Below are 20,476 nucleotides of genomic sequence, written 5' to 3'. Positions count from 1 at the left end.
GCAATGTCCGAATATTTTTCGACATCCCGAAAAAATGTTTGTATCTACCGTTTTGCGGCAGTCGAATGTTCGTAAGTAGGGGAGCGTCTGTAAACTGATTAACCATACAATCCTACTGGTATATGATTTTTTTTAAACTGCCATGATATCCTTAACTGCATGGTAAACTAAGAAAAAACAAATCCATTTCTATGTGTCTCATGATGTTTTTTTTACAATTACAATAATAATGTTTGATTGACTCAAGCTAGACTTTATCAATCAATCGCCCAATACTTACTTTGTTTGTCAATAATAACTATAATGGGTGAGCTCTCTGGTGCATCTTACAAATTACGGAGAGGTAGAGGAGATACGAGCAATTGTGCTACTACTTCATATAAAAAAAAAAAAATCAAGATGTATTATAGTGGGGTGTCAAATGACTCATTAACAGGTCTTTTCCTTCCATCAGGCTGGTAACTGTGACGTCATATTTGGCCGTTATCAATCTGATAATGATGGGCTCGATCATTAATGTGCATACCTATTGACTATAAATGAATTAATTTTCCATCTTTAATCAGGTTTTAACAGTCACTTAGCAGGCATCATCTATTATGAGCATGCTATCGCATTCTTCCTTTTAAAGGTTATACGATACCTTCCACATTTTGTCCATCAGTGGGCGTTTAAATCAATTGCCAGTCACTTTTGTTTGCTGCCTGTCAATGTATTGATGAATGTAGAGTTACAAAACAGGAGGTTGTGACTGGAACTCAGCCACGCAACACATTCCTGCAGCCCGGATTTATGAGCCAGAGACCAGAATGACACTCCTTCATAATATCTTTTTTTGCACGGCCGCCGTCCGATCGATTAGCAGCGAATGTGACACTGTTGCATGAATCACGTTTGGGAAGGATCTAGAAACTGCAGCTCGCCCTTCCTGTTTGAAAAAATAATGAGGTAGCGAGCAGAGATGCTCTTCCTTCTTCTGGGAGAAGATCAACACATTGTCATCGAAAATACCAAGGTCGTTGTGTTTGGGAAATGACTTCGGAGGAGGTGTGGTTGGGTTGTGTCAAGGCCAATTTTTCAATTTTCCCAGTACCCTCAAAGGAAGAAATCCGGCACCGATCAAAAGAACTTTTCTTGACTTTGATAAAGTCACTATCTTGCTGCTGGCACATACTTTGTGCTATTTTGAGATGTTCCTATTAATGATCTACGGTCTTATTGAGTCAATGGACTGCTATAAACTAACATGAATTCTGCTGTTCTGCTTCAACAATGCAAAGAGCAGCTTGGCTACGCAACACTTGTTTACAAACATAGAAAGGGCTCTATAAGGGTTGAGTAATAATTGTGTTCAATACGGAAGAAAAAACAAGAAAAGAAAGTACTGTATGTATTAAAAACATATGAGAATAGTAGTTCGTTCAGAAATGTTCTTGTAGAAAATACGATTTAGCCCCAACCTCATACAGACCCTATTTCTGACGGCCCCAATGTTAATAGTTTGGGAACCCTGATCTAGAGGAAAGTGACATATTTGTCCACAATCTTGTGGATTAGCCAAATTCGGACTTAGTTCAGTAATATTGAGGAGAGTGCAATCAATCTTTTGATCCTTGTTTTACTTATTCTAATTTACATTTTTGACGTGTTTTTCAGAGGATCTGTGTCTAAATTGGTTCAGGGAAGAATTGGAAATAGTTAATTGTTTTGCATTTTATCATTTGTTTACAGCACTGAAGAGTCAATATTTTTTATTCTATTGTTTTGAATTTAGAGAGTTTGTGTAGTTGTTCGACTTTGAATCTGTTCAGTGTGTAAAAAGCTAAAATTGTTTTGTATTTTACCTTTTTCTTGTATATTTGTGAACGTTTTAATTAAATTTCTTATGTTTTGCAGGGATTCCCTGCAAAACAGATGAAATGACTAATTACCAAGTAATTTGGTGAATGAGGTTTTAGTATTATTGATAATATATCATTACAACAACAAAAATTGAGCTGTCTTCTTGGGAGCAACCCGTAGGTGACGTTGTCGCTTCACATGACAACGCAATAATGACAAGCCATCAGAGCACACGTGTCAGTGTCATTTTCACTGACTCTCATTTTCAAATTTTCTTAATTTATTGCATGGTCTATAGTTAGACTGCCAAGAAACATGGCATTGGCAACAATTTCAAGCATTTTGAAGCACTTCACCTCAAATTTTCCTGACCTTTAAAAACAAAAAAATTAATTTCAAGCATTTTTAAGGATGTCAAGCACTCGTAAGAACCCTGCTCATAAGGGTGTCAGTCAGCTGCTTATGATTATTTTAAGGATGCGGAATAGTTATCGAGCCAATAACAGATCGTTATGACATCACACAATAAACTAAATAATGAGTCACATGACACCATGTTAGAAAATGTAATCAGCTGACAGTACTTGTTAGAATGATTCAATCTATTTTAATGTTCTGAACTTTACTCTAGGGCTGCATGATAGTTATCGAGCCGATAACGGACAAGCTTAAAGTCATGGTTATCGGCTTAATAGAATGTGTGCGAGGCGCCACTTGGTCATGTCATGCCTCTACCGCTATGTAATGAGAATAAGCCATCGGAGAGCTCGACCAAAATCAGTCGCATGGCTTGGGATATCTACAGGCTGTTGTGATTATACTAGGTTCCGAAAACTAAAATACCTTATAAGATGGGCCGTTCCCTTTAAAAGCCTGACCAAAAATTGTCTTTTTGCTCAATCAACCAAGAATATTGGATACAATCGATCCAAGTCATGCGTCAGTCCAATTCAGACCAGGTTTTTTGGGGGGGTAATTTTTGACCCAAGTGCCTATCAAAAGTAAAATGAACACAAGTGTTGCAATTCTAAGGCCTTTCAGATTTCTTGGGATAAAGGGCTATACAAATAAACATGACTTGACTTAAGGCTATTACACAGTTTAAGTTGTTTTATTTTGTAGCCAGAAAAGGCTTAACCTTGTCATTTCAGTTCCTGTTAGAATAGGTTTGAACAAAGCCGCCTCTCTCAATTGGGGAATTCCACGCTCATAGTAACATTTTCCTTAGGATTCTGTCCTTAGGACTACCCTCCCAGCATAAAAGTAATTGTCAGCTACTATGACTCATGAATCCTGCAAGCCATTGCCCTGTAGCTCTTTTGTGGCCAAAATTTTCTGTTATAATAAAACGTCAAAGAAACTGCTCATCTCAGCTCCAGGGCTTGTTTTTTCAGTCTTACAACAGGGATGTAAACGAAACAAGCGAAAGCAGAGAAAGGTTTTTTTCCACTATAAACACGAAAATATAATGTAAAAGAACTGTTCCTTTCCTGTGACACTGTCTGTTTTTTACCGTTTTAAAAAATAAAACACTCCCTCGCTCAATTGACCTGGTATTTCACGTTTGATGCACGTCAATGGGATAGCTTAGAAATAGCATAACACCGCTATCTTGCCATTTACTCCTGACTATTCGTGACAACACCACTTGAAAGAGGAGTACCTTGCTCATTGTCAAGGAAACGGATTGCTTTTTGACTGTAAATTTAGCCGAAAGAAGGCCCAGCAAAAATGCTAAAGCTCACCTTTTGACACAAGCTCTGTTGATTGGTTAGCAGTAAAACATTGAGCTTCTGAGTGTTTATTTAGCACCTTAAATGCATTTCTTAGGTGTAATCATGAGGAAGTGAAGAACTTACACTTTAAGTCGAGTGAAGTTGCCTCCGGCATAGTATAGGTAGCATGAAGGAAACTCTGTGACGCCTAATTTTTTTACAAGGTTTTCCTCGGTTCTCAGGACTCTTCGCACTGCAACGTTTTCAAACTGCAGCAAGTCCAAAGTCACCTGAAAGGGACACCGATTTTCTTAGATTGTGGATAATGAGAATGTTTTTTTTTTGTATGCGGTTGTGTTACCTCTCTGCCAATGTAGGAACTCGCTTCCTCAAAGATCAGGGCAAGGTGTCGAACGTTGTTGGTCTCCAAGAAGATGTCGATTTCTGCTTGGCTAAAGATAAGAAAAAAATATGTTTTTTTCCCTGTGAGCACATGCCGTGAGCAAATATATTTTCAATTTTTTACATAAGTATTAGCACAACTTGGTCGTGTCTCCTCTTTCACGCCATAATATCCAATCAGCTAACACTACTTGTTAGACCGATTATAAACAACATTGTTTCTATGTACAATATATTTTGATATCCTCCAGAAGTAGTAGCATATCTCGGTCGTGTCTCCTCCCTACCTTTTCCAAGCTACAACCCCTTAACAATCCTGTAAAAATCGCCTAATATCCCAATCCAAGATGCACACAAAGTAGGTTGAATGCTGTCCTTGAACAATTTGGAAAATATGGATGGTTTTGGTCTCTTTTGGAAGGTAAAACTCTGATGTTTTGTCCCAAACTGAAAAAAAAATCACTGCAAGTGCTGCTAACATTGCGTAATCAGAGATGGAACGCACAGAAATAGAAGGATTTTTATTCTTGCCCGATTTTTTTTTGTACTCAATTGCCTGCTGGCGAGTGTAGCACGGGCATCTCAGCAGGAAAACATGTAAGACAATAGCTTAAAGCCTTACCTGGTTCTTTGTCACATTTGATCACATTATGAAATACTAAACATTGTATTTTACACACTTTTCTGAAAGTAAGTTTAGGTGTTTTAAAAAGTGGCAATTTGGAGATGACTGGTTACAAAGCTTAAACCTTTGCAAATGTGTATTTTACTTTGGCCAACTTTTTAGACATTGTGAAAGAGTTGTAAACAATTGAATTATCTTTCCACGTCTCTATCAAAATTGTGCACACTTGCGCATAAAAATAGTGCATAAGAATAGTCACTAGTGGCATTACGCAGACTTATTTCAGGGTCTAATTCAAATACAATAAGGTTATGTTCATATCGATTTATTTAAAGTTTCATTGGTTTACCAATGTGTCAATCATCATTTGAACAGGTTGGCTAAAGTTATACGGAGGTAAAGGAGGCTTTATCATTTTTAGCAATACAGGTATAGGGTAGTACGAGCTGTGGAACGTAAAACAATACCTGAAAATGGCCGAAAAATAGTTCAGAGCCTAACGACCTAAAATAAGGTTTTTTACTAGTCTGTTTATTTGTTAACCTGAATTATGAGGCTAAACAGTCAGCTAGCAACAAGGAACGTCCATCGATACGGAGATGCTTTTCGGCTGATTTTTTTGATTTGTCAGCATTATTGTATATTTTGGAGTAAATATTTTACACGGTTGGATTGACTAGACTCTCATGTATGTAAGGAGGCCATGATTGCGTACTATCATCGAATGTGATGGCTGCGAAACAACGTCTTTGGGGAGCTTTGCCGGATTTATAGTTTTGGGGTAGCCTTTTTCAGACTGATCGTGATATTTCTGTGATGAGTACATTTGGAAATATCTTGAATCGCAAGAATTTAAGTTTTCCAATGATATGTGGCATGACATATTTCAGTGACTGGTGACATCGTACAGACACATATGTGCTACTCAACAGTTCGTTAAGGGGTTAATATCCGATCAGCCGACACTACTTGTTAGAAAGATTTTAAGCATGTATGTTTCTTACTAGAATATCATTTGATTTTCTACAGCAGTAGAAACACATTTTGGTCATGTCTCCTCTTTACCTCTTCCACACTATAATATCCAATCAGCAGACACTTCTTATTAGAAAGTTCTAAGCATGTATATCACTCTTAAGAATATATTTTCATTGTCTCCTTTCTACCTCTCCGTAATGTGCGTGAGGTGCTCACTCGTTATAGTAATGACCGACAAACAAAGTAAATATTGATTGAGTGACTAATAAAGTCAAGTCCTAGTCTCTCCAACACTACCTTGGTTTACCAGAGCTGTATAATGTTATTGTAATAGTGATCAAAAATATAAACACAAGTGAAAGTACCGTATTTTCCGCACTATAGAGTGCACCGGGTTATAGGGCGCACCCCCAAAAAAAATAGTTTTTGGTCCTATATCTTCCATAGATAAGGCGCACCGAATTATAAGGCGCTACAATGGGAACGTCGACAAAACAGTCAGATAGTTCAGTCAAACTTATTACCCCCTTAACATTCCCAAAGCTTGCAAAGACGCAAATACATGTCGAGAACACGTGCGGATGCGGTGTCCGTACGATGTCACTCAAATGCATCATTTCAAATATCATTCGGAAGGTTAAAGTCTTGGGATTCAAGAAATGCCAACCATTCCTTAGTTTGTATTTTCTTTTTTGCTCGCAACTTTCCTGTGCATATGACAATAAACACTTGGAATTGAGTTGAATTCACTCAACTCATCACAGCAACATCAAGATCGTTCTAAAACAAGATACCGGGAAAATATAAAGCCGCATAGCTCACCTATGTTCTCACGTTCAATAATGATACGCAATCATGGTCTTCTTACAACTGTGAGTGTAGTAAATCCAGGAGAGTCAAATATTTACAAATACAGACTAATGAAACATGTTTCGGCGTAGTTTAGCAAGCTTGCTATTCAGTCATCTTTTTCGGCCAATTGCAGGGTTTGTTTCGACCCTCTAGCCTATCCGAGGCTCCGAATAACTTCAGCCAATAGCGATCGATTTAACGGATGATTGACACATCTTTTTCGGCCAATTGCAGGGTTTGGTTTCGGCCCTCTAGCCTATCCGAGGCTCAGAATAACTTTAGCCAATAGCGATCGATTCAAATGATGATTGACACATTGGTTAGCCAATGAAACGCCGGTATATAAATCCCAGCATACACCGCAGACTACTCCACGTTCGGGGGAAAATCGAGTCGGCGGCTGTTGCGTAAGTTGCGAGACCTTGCGATTTAATATTGAGCCACATATAAGGCGCACTGTATTATAAGGCGCATGGTCAGCTTTTGAAAAAAATTAAGACTTTTAGGTGCGCCTTATCGTGCGGAAAATACGGTATTTGGATTGTGTGAGGGTTTTCATTGTATTTTTCTAAATGTAACATGCAATTAAAACCAAAAAATAACGTCTCCAAGAGCACATTTTTATTGGTATCAGTAGAAGGAAAATGATCGTGCATCCCAAGTGAAGATTAAAATAAAAAGAGGAAAGACTTAGCATTTTGCTTCTTTTCATTCTGTGTCTATATTAAAATCTGCTTGCTTAACTGATTTGTGTAAACGCAAGGTAGCTTGAAGGCTTGCACAAGATCTTATGAAGACGGTTTCCACTGTTCTTTCCTCGAGCAAACACTACGATATTTTCCGCAAATATTTGTAAGATGTCAATAGACAAAGATTACAATTTCCTTTAGCTTCCCGGAAAAAGCTGGCATTTCAATAACAGGAATGATTACATTTACAAAATATGATAAACATTTGCAAATGATCCCCCAAAATTTGGTGTCAAACTTGTAAATATTGTAATGTGGCCTCAGTGCATCTTGGGTTGAAAAATATTCCTTAATCCATTATTTCCGACCAGGTATTGCTGCCAGTAGGGACAGAGTGCGTTTTTGTCGAAAAGGTAAATAATAGTTGCTCTCACATATAACATCAACCTCTCACACATGCAGAACTATACTCTCATACAAACGGTCATACCCATGCGCAAGCGCTACTATAATCTTTCGGTCTTTTTTTGCCTTTCTATCCACCACAAAGTGAACTGCACTTGTGCGGCCATGATCCATTGTCCCCAATCGCATATTGCTGCGAAGTGTGAACTGGCAAAGCACACTTTTGTCAGGCCTGGTGACTCTTTTTTGTATTCCCATCTATTATGAACTGCACAAGTGAGGCTGCGATTTAGTATCCCCAATCCCATATTGCTGCTAGCAGAGACTGGCAGAGTGCATTCTTGTAGGGCCAGGAAGCTCTTTTTTCCTTATCCACCAAAAAGTAAACTGCACTTGTATGTCCGTGATCCATTATCTCTAACGGCATACTGTTGCGAGCAGGGACCGGAAGAGCGCACTTCTGTCGACTTGGCGACTCCTTTTCTGCCATTACTGTATTTTCGCCCGAAATGAATGGCACTTGTGCAGCTTCATCGGTTATCCCCAATTCTATATTGCTGCGAGCAGGGACAGCAGAAGGCACTTTTTTCAGGAAGCGTGGCATGGTAGCCCGACTGAAACAAAATGCACTGTTGTGGCTGCGATCCATTATCCAGTTGACTATTGTTGAGAGCGGGGGCAGAAAGAGCAAATTTGTGTCGTGTGTGGCGGCTCCTTTTTGTTGTTCTTTCCAAATAAATTAAACAGCATCCGCTTGGCCCTGATCCATCCCCTGTCAACTATTGCTGGAAGCGAGTGCCGACAGAGCGAATGTTCATGGCTACTGAGCAGAGTTTCGCATCGCGGGGGGTAATGGTCCCTTGTTAACCACGATAAACGAAGGATGACAGTACCCTTATTTCATTAAAACACGAATCCGTCTAGCTGTGTTTTCTGTAACATGTTTTTTGCCTACCTGGTGGGTTCAAGAGGGGGGCAGGCTGGAGGCCACGGGTCTCTGTGTTTCTCCATTAGATCTACAATGATGTGGCGTAGGGCTCGGATGTCATGGGGCGAACCTGGAATAAAGTAGACGACCAAAGTTGAATTTTAATAGTCTATGTAACGAACGGCCGGGTTAGTGAATGTGCAAGGGATACTTGGAAAAGCTTGTCCATTGGAATCCTCCAGGCTATAGGCATGGAAGAACTATAAGGTGAACAAAAAGAGTTTTGGGTTACATTGAAATACTGAAGAATGAAGCCTTTGTTCCATTAAACTCCACTTGTGGAAAGGAAGGTGCACGATAGAGTGTAGCAATGCCATGATTGTATTATTTTGGTGTTTGAAAACTGACTTTTTAATGACATTGAAGAACTTATTTTGTGTATATTGCTTAAATTAATACTATTTTTTTATAGCGGAAGTCAACAGACACACACACACACACACACACACACACACACACACACGAATCTTTAGAGTTCCCTATTTTTGATTATTGCGTTTTTTATGTTTGAAATAAAAAAAATCGTTCATTTATTCAACAATTTTTACCTTTAAAGTTGGAAATCCTCTGATGCCGTAGCTTGTACAGACCTTTCTATTTTTGTCATCGGCACAGTCGATAGCTGCCAAATTGACCGCCGGCTTCCATTCTGATGGACAGGAAATGATATAAAACAGTATTAACACACCATTTGGAAAAGTCAGAGTTAGAATTCATCCATCTGGCCAGAAAATTGCTCCTTAAATAGTTGATAATATTATATATCGGGTGAGAAATTGTTTTAAACCAGGACATCAAGATGATTTGAATATGACTTAAAAGTGAGAGTGATCGGGTGTGAACTGTTGACAACAGCAGCTTCTGTTTTCACTGTGGGAAAAAACTGACTAAAGGCAAATGTCAACATTGAGCAACACACGACAGTGTTACGAAAGACAAACACGGACAGAGTTTTTTGAGAAATTGCGCAGATAATTGAGAAAAAAATAAATAAAATAAACTTAGCAACAATCAATCAAAATCAAAATGAGTTTAGACTGCATTATATTACCTGAATAAGTCAATTTATTTTTCTTTTTTAACCAACATTATCCTAATAGAAATATAGAGCTATACAGTAGATCCGGGGTTAAAGCGTTCCCACCTTACGATGTTACGAGGATACGATGTGGAATATTTTTTTCAGCTCATCGTTACAACATTTTCCCCAACATATGACATCAACAACAAGTTATTTTCCATAGACTTACAAAATTCCAAACCTGTGAATTTGTGTGCATGACGAGTTACGTTTCTAAAATTCCAAACCTGTGAATTTGTGTGCATGACGAGTTACGTTTCTAAAATTCCAATTTTCCATTGGTCGACGTCATAAAAGATGTTGGTCTGCTATTGGTCTGCATCATGAAAATGCCGATACGGACGCTCCCATACTTACGAACATTCGAGTTCCGAACAACAATACACACAAACATATTTTTCGGGGTGTCGAAAAATATCCATACATTGCTGTAAGTTAGATTTTGTATTGTGTTCACCTTTTTCCGAGTACAAGACAGTAGTGTAGTGCTTCTTTCCGCCGCTACTGGCGTGTGGTGGCGCTGTGAGAGCTCACCCAGCATCCACCCCGAAAAAGAAATCCGCTTCCTCTTCCTAGTTTATGTGAAAAACATACTGTATTGTATCTCCAGAGCGCTAAGAACTTTGACATTTTAATTGTTTAATATCTTGTGCATCCATTCAATATGGCTGGTGTAACGTGTAAGGAAGAAGCGAGCTTTTTCGTTTGAAATGAAAGTGGAATAAGAAAGATTAATGCTGTTGAAAAAATGGTTGGATCGCTTTTTTTCGGCCACTTTCTTCCACGAAGGAGGAAGTAGCCTAACTCTTGAAGCATATCTTCCAAAAGTAAGTTAAATTTCACTTTATTTATCTTTATAGAGCATATTATTTTATGAAATGTTTATTTTTTAAGACAAAACAATACAGGTTACTTATACAAGCCTTAAACATACATTACATACAAAATATAGCACTAACGAAACTTAAGAACAAATTTACTTACGATCGTCCAGAACGTATTTTGATCGAAAGTAGGGGAGCGTCCGTATGCCATTTGCTAAACAAATGTATATACTATACTATATTTTGAACTATATATCCCAAGGCTTGCAGTGATGCTAAAGGAAGAAGCAAGAACATGTTAGCAATGGAAACAGAGCTGGATATACCGTATCAATCACATAATTAACCTGGCTAAGGAATATGACTATGTCTGCACTTTAAATGTTTACATTTGTAGGTATTGATTTCTATTGATATTCATTCTGGATATTTATTCGGAGGCTCATTGCATTTTATTTTAACTGTGATTGAATGACTCGATGCTCCAAACGAAATGTTGTTGCTCTTTCACAATGACAATAAATATTCAGAATCATTATCTAAGAGGGAGGTGATTATACCAACAAAGTCTTTAAAGGGCATGACAATCCTCTTGTCTTCCTTTTGCATCCGCCCACCACTCTGCCAGCTCAAGTCACATTACACCATATTTAATTAAAATTTCGTTTTAACTTTGTAATTAGAATGCTATTTATTTATATATGTATATACAACAAAAAAGTAATACTACAAACTATTTTGCAATTAATATGTAAATGTTTACACAATTTTAATGTTTTTACCTTAGGTTCCGAGGGTTTGGAACGCATTAGCTAATTACCAATTGTTTCTATCCTCTAGCCACACACTTTTTAAGGACTTTCAAAGTCAATTTTCCAATTTCTCCAGTACTGTCAAAATAAAACAATCTGCTGTAAATCATGTATTTCACAGAGACAAAAGTATCTCTGCGACCTACATATGCGATTTTTCTATCTTGAGTAAATTGTTCATATGTGATTTCAAGGCAACTCTCTCCCCGTAAGTGTTGGGTAAAAATGGCAGTAAGTCATGTATAGCTTACATTTTCCGTGGCAGGAAGTTCTTCTCATTTCAATTTACCAGCAGGAAACGCTACCCTTTTGCACGGCCCATAAAAATGTCCATAATTGAAATGCAATCCTAGCATAAATACACATTTCATAGAGCGGTGTTTGGGTGTAACATGCACCTGTCCTCTTGGGCACGACCCATAGGGGGCAAAGACGCTTCATAGGACAATGCCGTACAAACTACTGCCAGCTGCCGTTAATCATGAGAGAAGAAGAAATGCAATGGCAAGGGGAAGCCAACGGAGAGAAGTGCTGGCGTTGTTTTTAAGTAGACTGGTTGTGAAACATGGCTACAATTTCAACCGTTTACAAGCACTTCTCCCAAAAATCAAAGCATTGGCAATCCTTGAAAACACAACATTAAAATTCAAGCATTTTGAAGGATTTCAAGCACCCGTACGAACCCTGAGAACACCAGCTTGCTACCGTGTCACCGTCAACCAAGGGATGAAAAGAATTATAACAAACAATAGGATGTGATACTAACATTGCAACGTGAACTAGTATGCGATAACAGCAGTTTACGATAAATGGAGACAGTACTAACATTCAAACACACGGTAGGTAATCAAAACACACGATAAAAACAACATAAAATACGATAAAATAGACGCTAGCTTAGTACGTACCTCGAATATCTCTCGCTAAACCTTTGTAAATGGGCGAAAATGAGATGCAATGTCCACACCACGACGCGTAGAACTCCACCACGATAGCCGAGCTGGAGTTGACCAAAACGGGCTTGACGTTGTCCGGGGAAAACGACAGAATCTGGTCGGATTCCGTGTACAGCCCGGCCTCCCCCGAAGGTAGAAAAGACAGGAAAAATGTGAAGTAGAGTAAGGCGACGTGTTGGTTGATCCCTCCGCTGAAAAGTGACGTGGCGCGGTTGTAGCCCGGCGCCATCCTTCCTGGTTCGGACCGAAAGTGGACCGAGACTGGGAAACTTTTCAATAAATGCCGAAGGATACACGCAGCATCTGAGTATTTCGCGTACGCCTTCACACGGTAACGTACGGTAAATATATTGAAATAATCCTATCGAAAGCAAGTGTCGCGTCGAGTGAGAAATTCGTCAAGGTTTAGTTCGTTTCGGCGTGATTTGTTTCTAAGTGGGGGGGGGTTTAAGGGGTTTTAAAGGTTATTTAGCTTGTTCATAAATCATTATCCATTATCCGTTATCGTTCAGTTCATAATACGCTACAAAGCCCAGGAGCCAGGACACTTACTCTCAGCCAAAAGGCCAAGCTAAGGTCCTAGCCCTAAAGCCTTGCTGCGATCATTGCGAATGATTTGTTTCTAAGTTAATGTAACAAAAAGTAATGTTTGTATTTGTGAAAGATACGAAGCGACAGCACAGAATTCTTACATCCACCCGAACACTGCGTGCATTTATTTACGGTTACCGGAAATAAAAGGCGACCAATTCGGAGTTTCAAAATAAGGACACAGAAGATGTTTAGTACATTTCTAAGTAAAATGATTCGTAAAGTAACAAACTCACTAACCTCGAATTTATTTCAGTGTTTTTATTATTTACAAATAAATGTAATATTTAAAAGCTATGAAGCGACAGCAAAAAAAATATCACATTGACTCGACTACTACATGTAGTTTATGATTACCGGGAGTGAAAAGAAAGCCTCGTCAGGGTTTCAAAATAAGAACAAGAACGCTTTTGAATGCCTTTTCAAGTAAAATGATACGTGAAGTGATAAACTCATGGCAAATGGCGAATGATCTGCATTTGTCGACGTTCAAAAAATGTTGGCCTTATTTTGATTGATTTCTAATGTTTAGCTTAAAAAATATATAAAAGTTTTGAAGCGAGAACACAAAATTCTTACATCGATCTGAACACTCTACAACTGTTAAGCATGCAGCCCGCGGGCCAGATGAGGCCCGCAGAAGGTTTCAGTCCATCCCGCAAGACAACGCTGAGAAGCAAAAGAGAAAAAAAATGAGCTGCAATTTTAAATATTTCCACTGGATGTCACCAAAGTCAGACACCGTAGCTTTATTTCTTTGTCTCTTTCTCACAATTTCTGTTTTCTTCAACTATTTTCTCTTCCTTTCTCTTAATCTTTCTCTCTTGCTCATTTTCTCTATTCCTCCCTTTCTCTATCTCTCACTTCTTCTCTCCTCACGTAGCACCCCGCGCTAAATCGAGTTTGACAACAACGCTCCACAGGCGTATTATCTGCAATTCTTTTCAATTACCAAAAGTAAAAGAGCAGCAACTTTCCGATTTCAAAATAAGAGCACAGTCGCTGTTTTATACGCTCGTCTATTCAGTTTATTGTTTTCATTAGACATCCCCGGATGTGATATTAAATACATTGAAATATCAAATCAATTACAAGAAAAATAATTTCTTGTGACAAAATCAACATTTTATACATTACGGTGTAATTTTGTTGAGTATATAATCATATTTTTACATCAATACCAACAACTTCACCACATGTATTAACTTACGTTTACCGCAAGTAAAATGTCATCCAAATCCGGGTTTCAAACTAAGAACAGAAAAGGCGTTTACAGCATTTCAAAATAACCCGTGTTTTCAGTTTTACACTGGGTATTAAAGCCCCAGTGTACATTAAATAGATAGATAGATAGATAGATACTTTATTCATCCCCGAAGGGAAATTCACTTTTCCAGCAGCATCCCTGAGCTGAGAACAATCGAAATAGCAACCCTTGGTTGTGTAGAAGTGCGTAATTTGAATAAAACACTAATGATTCATTAACTTTCTTATTTTTCATTTGAAAACTATTACATACCATTGTATGCTGCATCTTTACAAAGTGTATCTAATTGTTCAAGATTTTTAACATATTCTGTTGCTCAGGAGGTAGAGCGCTCGTCTTGGGATCAAGAGATCGCAGGTTTTATATGTGAAAGTGTCCTTAGGCAAGACACTGAATCCCTAATGCCCCCAGTAAGCGGATAGGCGCCTTGCATGGCTGACTCCCTATTGGTGTGTGTGTGAATGGGTAAGTGTGAAGCACATTGTAAAGCACTTTGGGTGGTCCAAATTGACTTGAAAAGAGCTATTGAAATGCAGACCATTTACCATTGATATGGAGAAGTCAACACAAGGCTTTTTTCATCTCTTTTTGGAGCCTGGGTTGAAGCAGTATCACACGCGGGTTGACATTTCATAAATTCACTTTAAGGCTTTCTTCTGTACACAGCCAGTTGCCAAAAGTAGGCACACTTGTAGAACTAAATTATTTAATATTAAAAAATGTTTGAACACACGTGTTTTCCCGATTGTTTTAAAATTGTGGATGTTTTTTTTTTATAACCCTTAATAGCTAGGGTCGTAGTGGCACCACTTCCTGTGGTGTTTTTTTGGCAAGTATAGCCTGGTGGCGCCCATCCCTCTCCAGGCCGGTCTTGCACATGTAACAGATAGTACTGGTCTCCATGAATCTTAGTAACATGAAATGCCTCCTGATCAAACTCAGATACAGCACCTTCATCATCTGGTAGATGTTGTTTTTCAGTGTTAAGCATCATATCCTTCTCTTCAAAGATAAGCCAAGCCTCAGCATTGATTTGCCATCAAAAATAAATAAACAAAAGCATTAAAGGGGTGTACAAGCTACATACACGCTGTGAACACGAGGTAAAATATAGCGATATGAGATTTAATTATGAGGTTTACATTTCTTAAGATAAATACGTTACGTAACATTTGGTCAACAGTACTGAAATGAAAAGTCTCTTCGGCAAGTTTCTGGAAAAAGGAACACATGGAAATTTTCACATGACTAACAGCTGCTGGGAATTTTGCTCAGCTTCTGGTTGCAGAATATTTTAAAAATAGATTTAAGTGTAATGATAAAAACAAGCATTTTTTAAATTTACATTTTACTTTTAGTTTTGATTTATGTATTTTTTTCTACAATTCTGTTCTTTTGTTTTTTTCCATTATTTATCCCAAAAATATATGTATTTAAAAACAATGACTCAAACACATTTTATTTGCCTATTACATTAATTTTTTTATCTGTGTTTTCTCATTCCATTTTATTTAACTATTTCCTGATTTTTTAAGAAATCAAATCAATCTTTTTTTATCTACCCATCACAGTAAATTACCCTCATCATCAGCACTTCTAATAATCATTGTGTAAAGCTTTTGAAAAATGCTTACACTGATTTGAAGACGATCGTACATTGATATTTTTTGACATTTATAAGCATGTTTCCTCGTTGGTAGCGCCGTTCACAGGTAAGTGTTGTTAAGCATGTGCAAGTTTGCTAAATGAATGGCTGACCGAGTTGCAAAGGAATTTCACAGTCTGTAAACTAAACGTCACATCGGTGAGGTTTCAACCTTCTGTCGTCAGGGAAAAGACTACCGAGTTTGAGAGCCAAAACCAGCAGGATTAAGGACAGCTTCTTCAATCAGGCTGTGAGGACTCTGAACTCTCCCTGCTCTATCCCCCTTCGGCTTCTGCCAAATCAATGCAAACCGGCTATAACATCCATCCAGCGTCTTCCGCTTATCCGCCCATCCGCCTCAGCAGTGAAGCCCAGACGGCCCTATCCCCAGCCACTACATCCAACGGGATCTCGAGGCATTCCCATGCCAGCATAGAGTTTATGCCTCTCCGGTGTGTCCTGTGTCTTCCCTGGGGCCCCCTGCCGGTGGGACATGCCCGGAACACCTCCCAAGGGTAGCATCCTTATCAGATGCCCGAGCCACCTCAGCTGTCTTCTCTCAATGCAGAGGAACAGCGGCTCTACATCGAGTCCCTCCCGGATGACTGAGCTTCTCACCCCATCTCTAAGACACCCTCATTTCAGCCACTTGTATCCAGGATCTTTTTCTTTCGGCCATAACCCACAACTCATGACTGTAGGTGAACGTAGGAACGTAAATCTCTTGGTAAATCGATAGCTTTGACTTTCGGCTTAGCTCCTTCTTCACCACGACAGGGTCCGCATGGCGTAGGCGCGGCACTGATCAGTCTGTGGATTCCATTCCATGTCTCAAAAGCCAGTTTCTGTACCAGGGGGATCAGTGCGCCAAGGACACCTACATTAGATGCCATCCGGCTCTTTAATCATCCGACCCCTTTGGCCCTTCTCACAGGTTGTGAGCTCATGGAAAGGAGGACCCACGTCGTCCCTTCAGGCCCTGTAAGCGTAGGTCCAGCCACCAGGGGATCACCAAAGGACCCCACCTCCAGGCCTGGCTCGAAGGGGGCCCTCGGTAAGATTCCGGCTATGCTTTGCACACTCTGTAGTCAAAACCAATTTTAATATGCTTATTTTTTTCCTTTTTTGACAAAAACTTGCTTTTTGTTATTTGGATTGTGCCTTATATTCGCATGTTTGCACGCTGGCAAGAGGACGTCATTTCATATCTGCTGCATGTTGTGCATATAGCATATTTTGACAATAAGTTGAACGCTTTATTTACATTTTCAAATTCTACAAATCTTATATACACATTTGCAAAGTAAACCGTTCATTTGCCCACAATCACAGTGGTGATAGTGGGTCTGATACAGTATATTTACACATGTATTGTACAAGCAAGTGCACTTGGTGCACACTCACAGCACTTTAATATAAATATTTGTTGACATTTACAACAATAAAAAAGGTGAAAGGGGGTTAGCAGGATGGGTGTGAATCAACTAGGGCCAGAAATCTAAATAGATTTATCCCGTTTCAAAGATTTCTAAAGATGATGAGTAGCCTGACCTGACCCGCGGGTTTTAAAGCCCAAACCATCTCAAGCCCGACAAATAAACTTTACTTGAAGAACAGAGCCTACAGCAAACCTGAATCTTCATATTTAATTTGTGAGAACTTGGGAGGAGTAGGTTGCCTTGCGCGAGAAAGGGATAGATCCATTGAGCAGATCTTCCACAAAAAAAAAAAAAAACTAATCACAATGACGTGTGGATATTAAAAAAAAAAAAAATCCATGAGAGAAGCCCAGCCCGAATGTAATGACTGACATTTTAGGTCCGACCCGGGGTGCGGGCCGGGCTCGGGCTTAAGATCTTACCACTACAGGAAGTAGAAAAAAATAATTCAGTCTGCTACATGAAGCACTGCAGTGTTACAACAGAGGTGGTTACTTTCTCTAATATACATTCTATTTGAGAAGAAAATCTGGTAGAGTTGGAGTTGGTATGATTATTTCAAAACATTGAAGGTAGGAACAGGTTTAATTTAAGGTCACTTTAGTCTAGAATGTTTCAGAAAGGAACATGCTGCCCTGTAACCTAGTAACTGCTTATCCAGGCCTACATAAGTCATAAGTCAACACGAGAAGGTTACAAACAGCTTGAACATACTGGGCGCAATAAGGCTGAAGTAATGAGGCTGTAGGTGTTTAAAATAAAGGAAGTCCAAAAACAAGTAGAGCAATTAAACATTAAGGCACTTCAAGTCTACAAAAACAGTCATCGTGGTGACGTGTCGTAAAAAAGACATAACATGAAGGCTCTAACCCAGCATTGTAGTACCGTAGTACAGTACAACATTTTGTTTTTCGCTTCCACTATGCATGCTAAGATGTTAGCATGCTAACAAGATTTAGAAACAAATCAGTAGTATATTTTTCTAGCAAGCTGTGTGGATGGTTAGCATGATCACACAGCACAAGAAATGGAACATGGTTCTCATTAAATGTGTCTCTTAAATACTTTCTTAAATCTTGAAATAAAGTCTATTGCCATGATCATATTGTGCTTTTTAGATTCTTTAAACTTCATACATCTTCTGTATTTTGACAGCCAACCCCCATGAATCTTTTTTCTCTATACTTTTCTTTACAAAATAAATTATATATTTTCAAGACGCTTTACACAATATGTAGGACAGTCCACATGTGCTAAGATCAGCAACGCATTTCAGAAACTGAAATTCAAAGTGCATGTTATAGTTCAACGTCTAAAGTAGGTGAAAAGCGTAATGGGAGGATACCTGACACAAAAATGAGATTAAGGCAAATTACTTCTTAGAAAAAAACAAAACAGGGATAATGAAATCACTCACATTGTAGAAAAAAAATGTGCCACTGATCAACCAACTATCCAACTATATCATTTGCTATTTACAAAAATTTTCAATTTTTTTTGCTGATCTCCTTTTCATACCCTAAAATCAAAGAGGATTACATTCAACTGGTGGCAGCCCTTTTGGTAAGGAGCTTCAGAGTGTTGGTGGTGTCCTTGAGCAACAACTCGAAGATGCTGTCTGCCAGTTGCATCTTGACTGAGAGCTCGTCTTCTTCGTAGCAGACCCATTGAGCTTCCTCTTCATGGAGCTCCTCCAGCTGCACATCAAACACACAAAACACACGCCCGTTTGTTATCTCCAGTTTCTATTGCTGTAATGTACTACTCTCCGGTCTCCTGAAGTCTAGCACCAAAAGGTTGCAGCTACTACAAAATGATGCAGCGAGGCTTTTAACTTTGACATCACATTACCCTGCTTTAGATGACCTGCACTGGCGCCCTGTCAGTTCAAGATGTCATTTAGGATTCTCTTGGTATTATACAAACATTTGCATGAATTTGCTCCTAAAATATTTGATTTAATTACCCTTAAGTTCCTTTTCAGAGCCTTTGCTCAGAAAGCACTGGTCTACTAGTGATGCCAAGAGCCAAGAAAAAAATTTGGCAGGTCCGAGAGCATTCTCTATTCAGGCCTCAGTGCTTTGTAATGCCCTGAGATTCGATCTGCAACCTCAGTAGAAGTGTTTAAATCTAGGCCCGAAACACACTTATATTCAATAGCTTAGGAATGATGTTGAACTCATACTCTTGTCTTTGAGGGAAATGGATGAGCCTGGTCGTTGCACGTTGCATGCATTTTGGGCCATTGTGCCGGCACTTGGACCTGATGTATGCCACCATCCAGAACCTGCTGCATTGGTCAAGATTTTGGAAAAGGAAGCTGTCAACCAGATTTTCTGTTATTCCCTATATTTCATGTTGATAATGTCTGTGTATTGTCTGTTTATGTCATTACAATATCTATTACAGCCTGGTCATACTGGAAGGGGGATTACCTCAAGCGTGGCCCTATCTACAAGTTTCTTCATTTTCATGCTGAGGTTTTTGAGTTTTGTATTCAAAACCTATATATTTTTATATTAAATGCTAATTACTGACTGCACAGGCAGCAGTCATTAATAAAAATCTTAGCTGCACAAAAGAAATCTCAATTTTTAAAAATAATATCTCTTTACTATAGGGATGCATGATAATAATGGAGCGGATAGTTATCAAACTGATAACAGCACAATTTGAAATCAGTTATCACCCAATGGGGAAAAATGTCCCTAAATATAGTCAATTATTAATTCAGCCGACACTATTACTTGAAAAAAATGAAGATTTTTATGTTTCTTATTAGAATATATTATAGAAAGTTCTATCAAAGTGGTAACACGACAGTCAGCAGACACTAAAGGCTAGAAATATTCTAAGCATGTATCACTGTAGAATAGAATTATATTTTCTATTGATGTAGTAGAACAACATGGTCGTGTCTCCTCTCTACCGCTTCTTAATGAGCACAAGGCACTGTGGGGCTCGGCCATGATCAGTTGAATGTCTTGAGATGTGTTTGGGCTGAAGGGCTTGTAGGGGCTTTTTGGAACCTAATGCAATTTAAAAAAAATAACTAGTTTATTTACGATCCTCTGTCAAATATGGTGGGGGTTTTGTAACAGCAGAATTCAGCAAAACTTTAGTTATGCCTCACATAATTAATATTTTGTTAAATTACCCAAAAAGGGTGTTTTGAAAAACAGACTAGAACTGGTCATTTTATCAAGAAAACTAGAAAAAAATGAGTTGTTTTGAAGAAAATAACTAAGAAAGTTGAATTACATTGATCTAAGTCGATCGGCTGATTATCGTTATTATCGACAAAGTAAGTATTGATCTATTGATAGATAAAGTCAAGTCTCTCAAACACTACTTTTTTCAGGTAT

The 20,476-nt window shown here is 38.6% G+C and overlaps 2 protein-coding genes across 3 annotated transcripts in view; both read right to left on the bottom strand.

Annotated features, from left to right (window-relative positions):
• The window catches only part of qsox1 (quiescin Q6 sulfhydryl oxidase 1), a 57,552-nt gene extending 44,952 nt beyond the window's left edge, over positions 1–12,600 (bottom strand). The window contains exons 1-6 of the mRNA XM_088349559.1: positions 12,122–12,600; positions 9,045–9,145; positions 8,648–8,696; positions 8,464–8,566; positions 3,919–4,009; positions 3,702–3,847 (exon numbers count right to left, since the gene is read on the bottom strand). Of these exons, the coding sequence (XP_088205685.1) occupies positions 3,702–3,847; positions 3,919–4,009; positions 8,464–8,566; positions 8,648–8,696; positions 9,045–9,145; positions 12,122–12,398 (767 nt within the window). The 5' untranslated portion in view covers positions 12,399–12,600. The remainder of the gene's footprint in view (positions 1–3,701; positions 3,848–3,918; positions 4,010–8,463; positions 8,567–8,647; positions 8,697–9,044; positions 9,146–12,121) is intronic.
• Positions 12,601–17,660: 5,060 nt separating this feature from the next.
• Positions 17,661–20,476, bottom strand: part of cep350 (centrosomal protein 350) — a 30,992-nt gene continuing 28,176 nt past the window's right edge. For both annotated transcript variants that reach the window (XM_088348892.1, XM_088348893.1), the window contains one exon: positions 17,661–18,808. In XM_088348892.1, the coding sequence (XP_088205018.1) occupies positions 18,653–18,808 (156 nt within the window). In that variant the 3' untranslated portion in view covers positions 17,661–18,652. The remainder of the gene's footprint in view (positions 18,809–20,476) is intronic.

The sequence above is a fragment of the Urocampus carinirostris genome, chromosome 12 (genome assembly GCF_059441175.1).
Source record: "Urocampus carinirostris isolate Australia breed hairy pipefish chromosome 12, RoL_Ucar_1.0, whole genome shotgun sequence".
Classification (NCBI taxonomy): domain Eukaryota; kingdom Metazoa; phylum Chordata; class Actinopteri; order Syngnathiformes; family Syngnathidae; genus Urocampus; species Urocampus carinirostris.
Note: the sequence above shows the minus strand (reverse complement) of the source record. Positions and strands in the feature narration are given on the sequence as shown.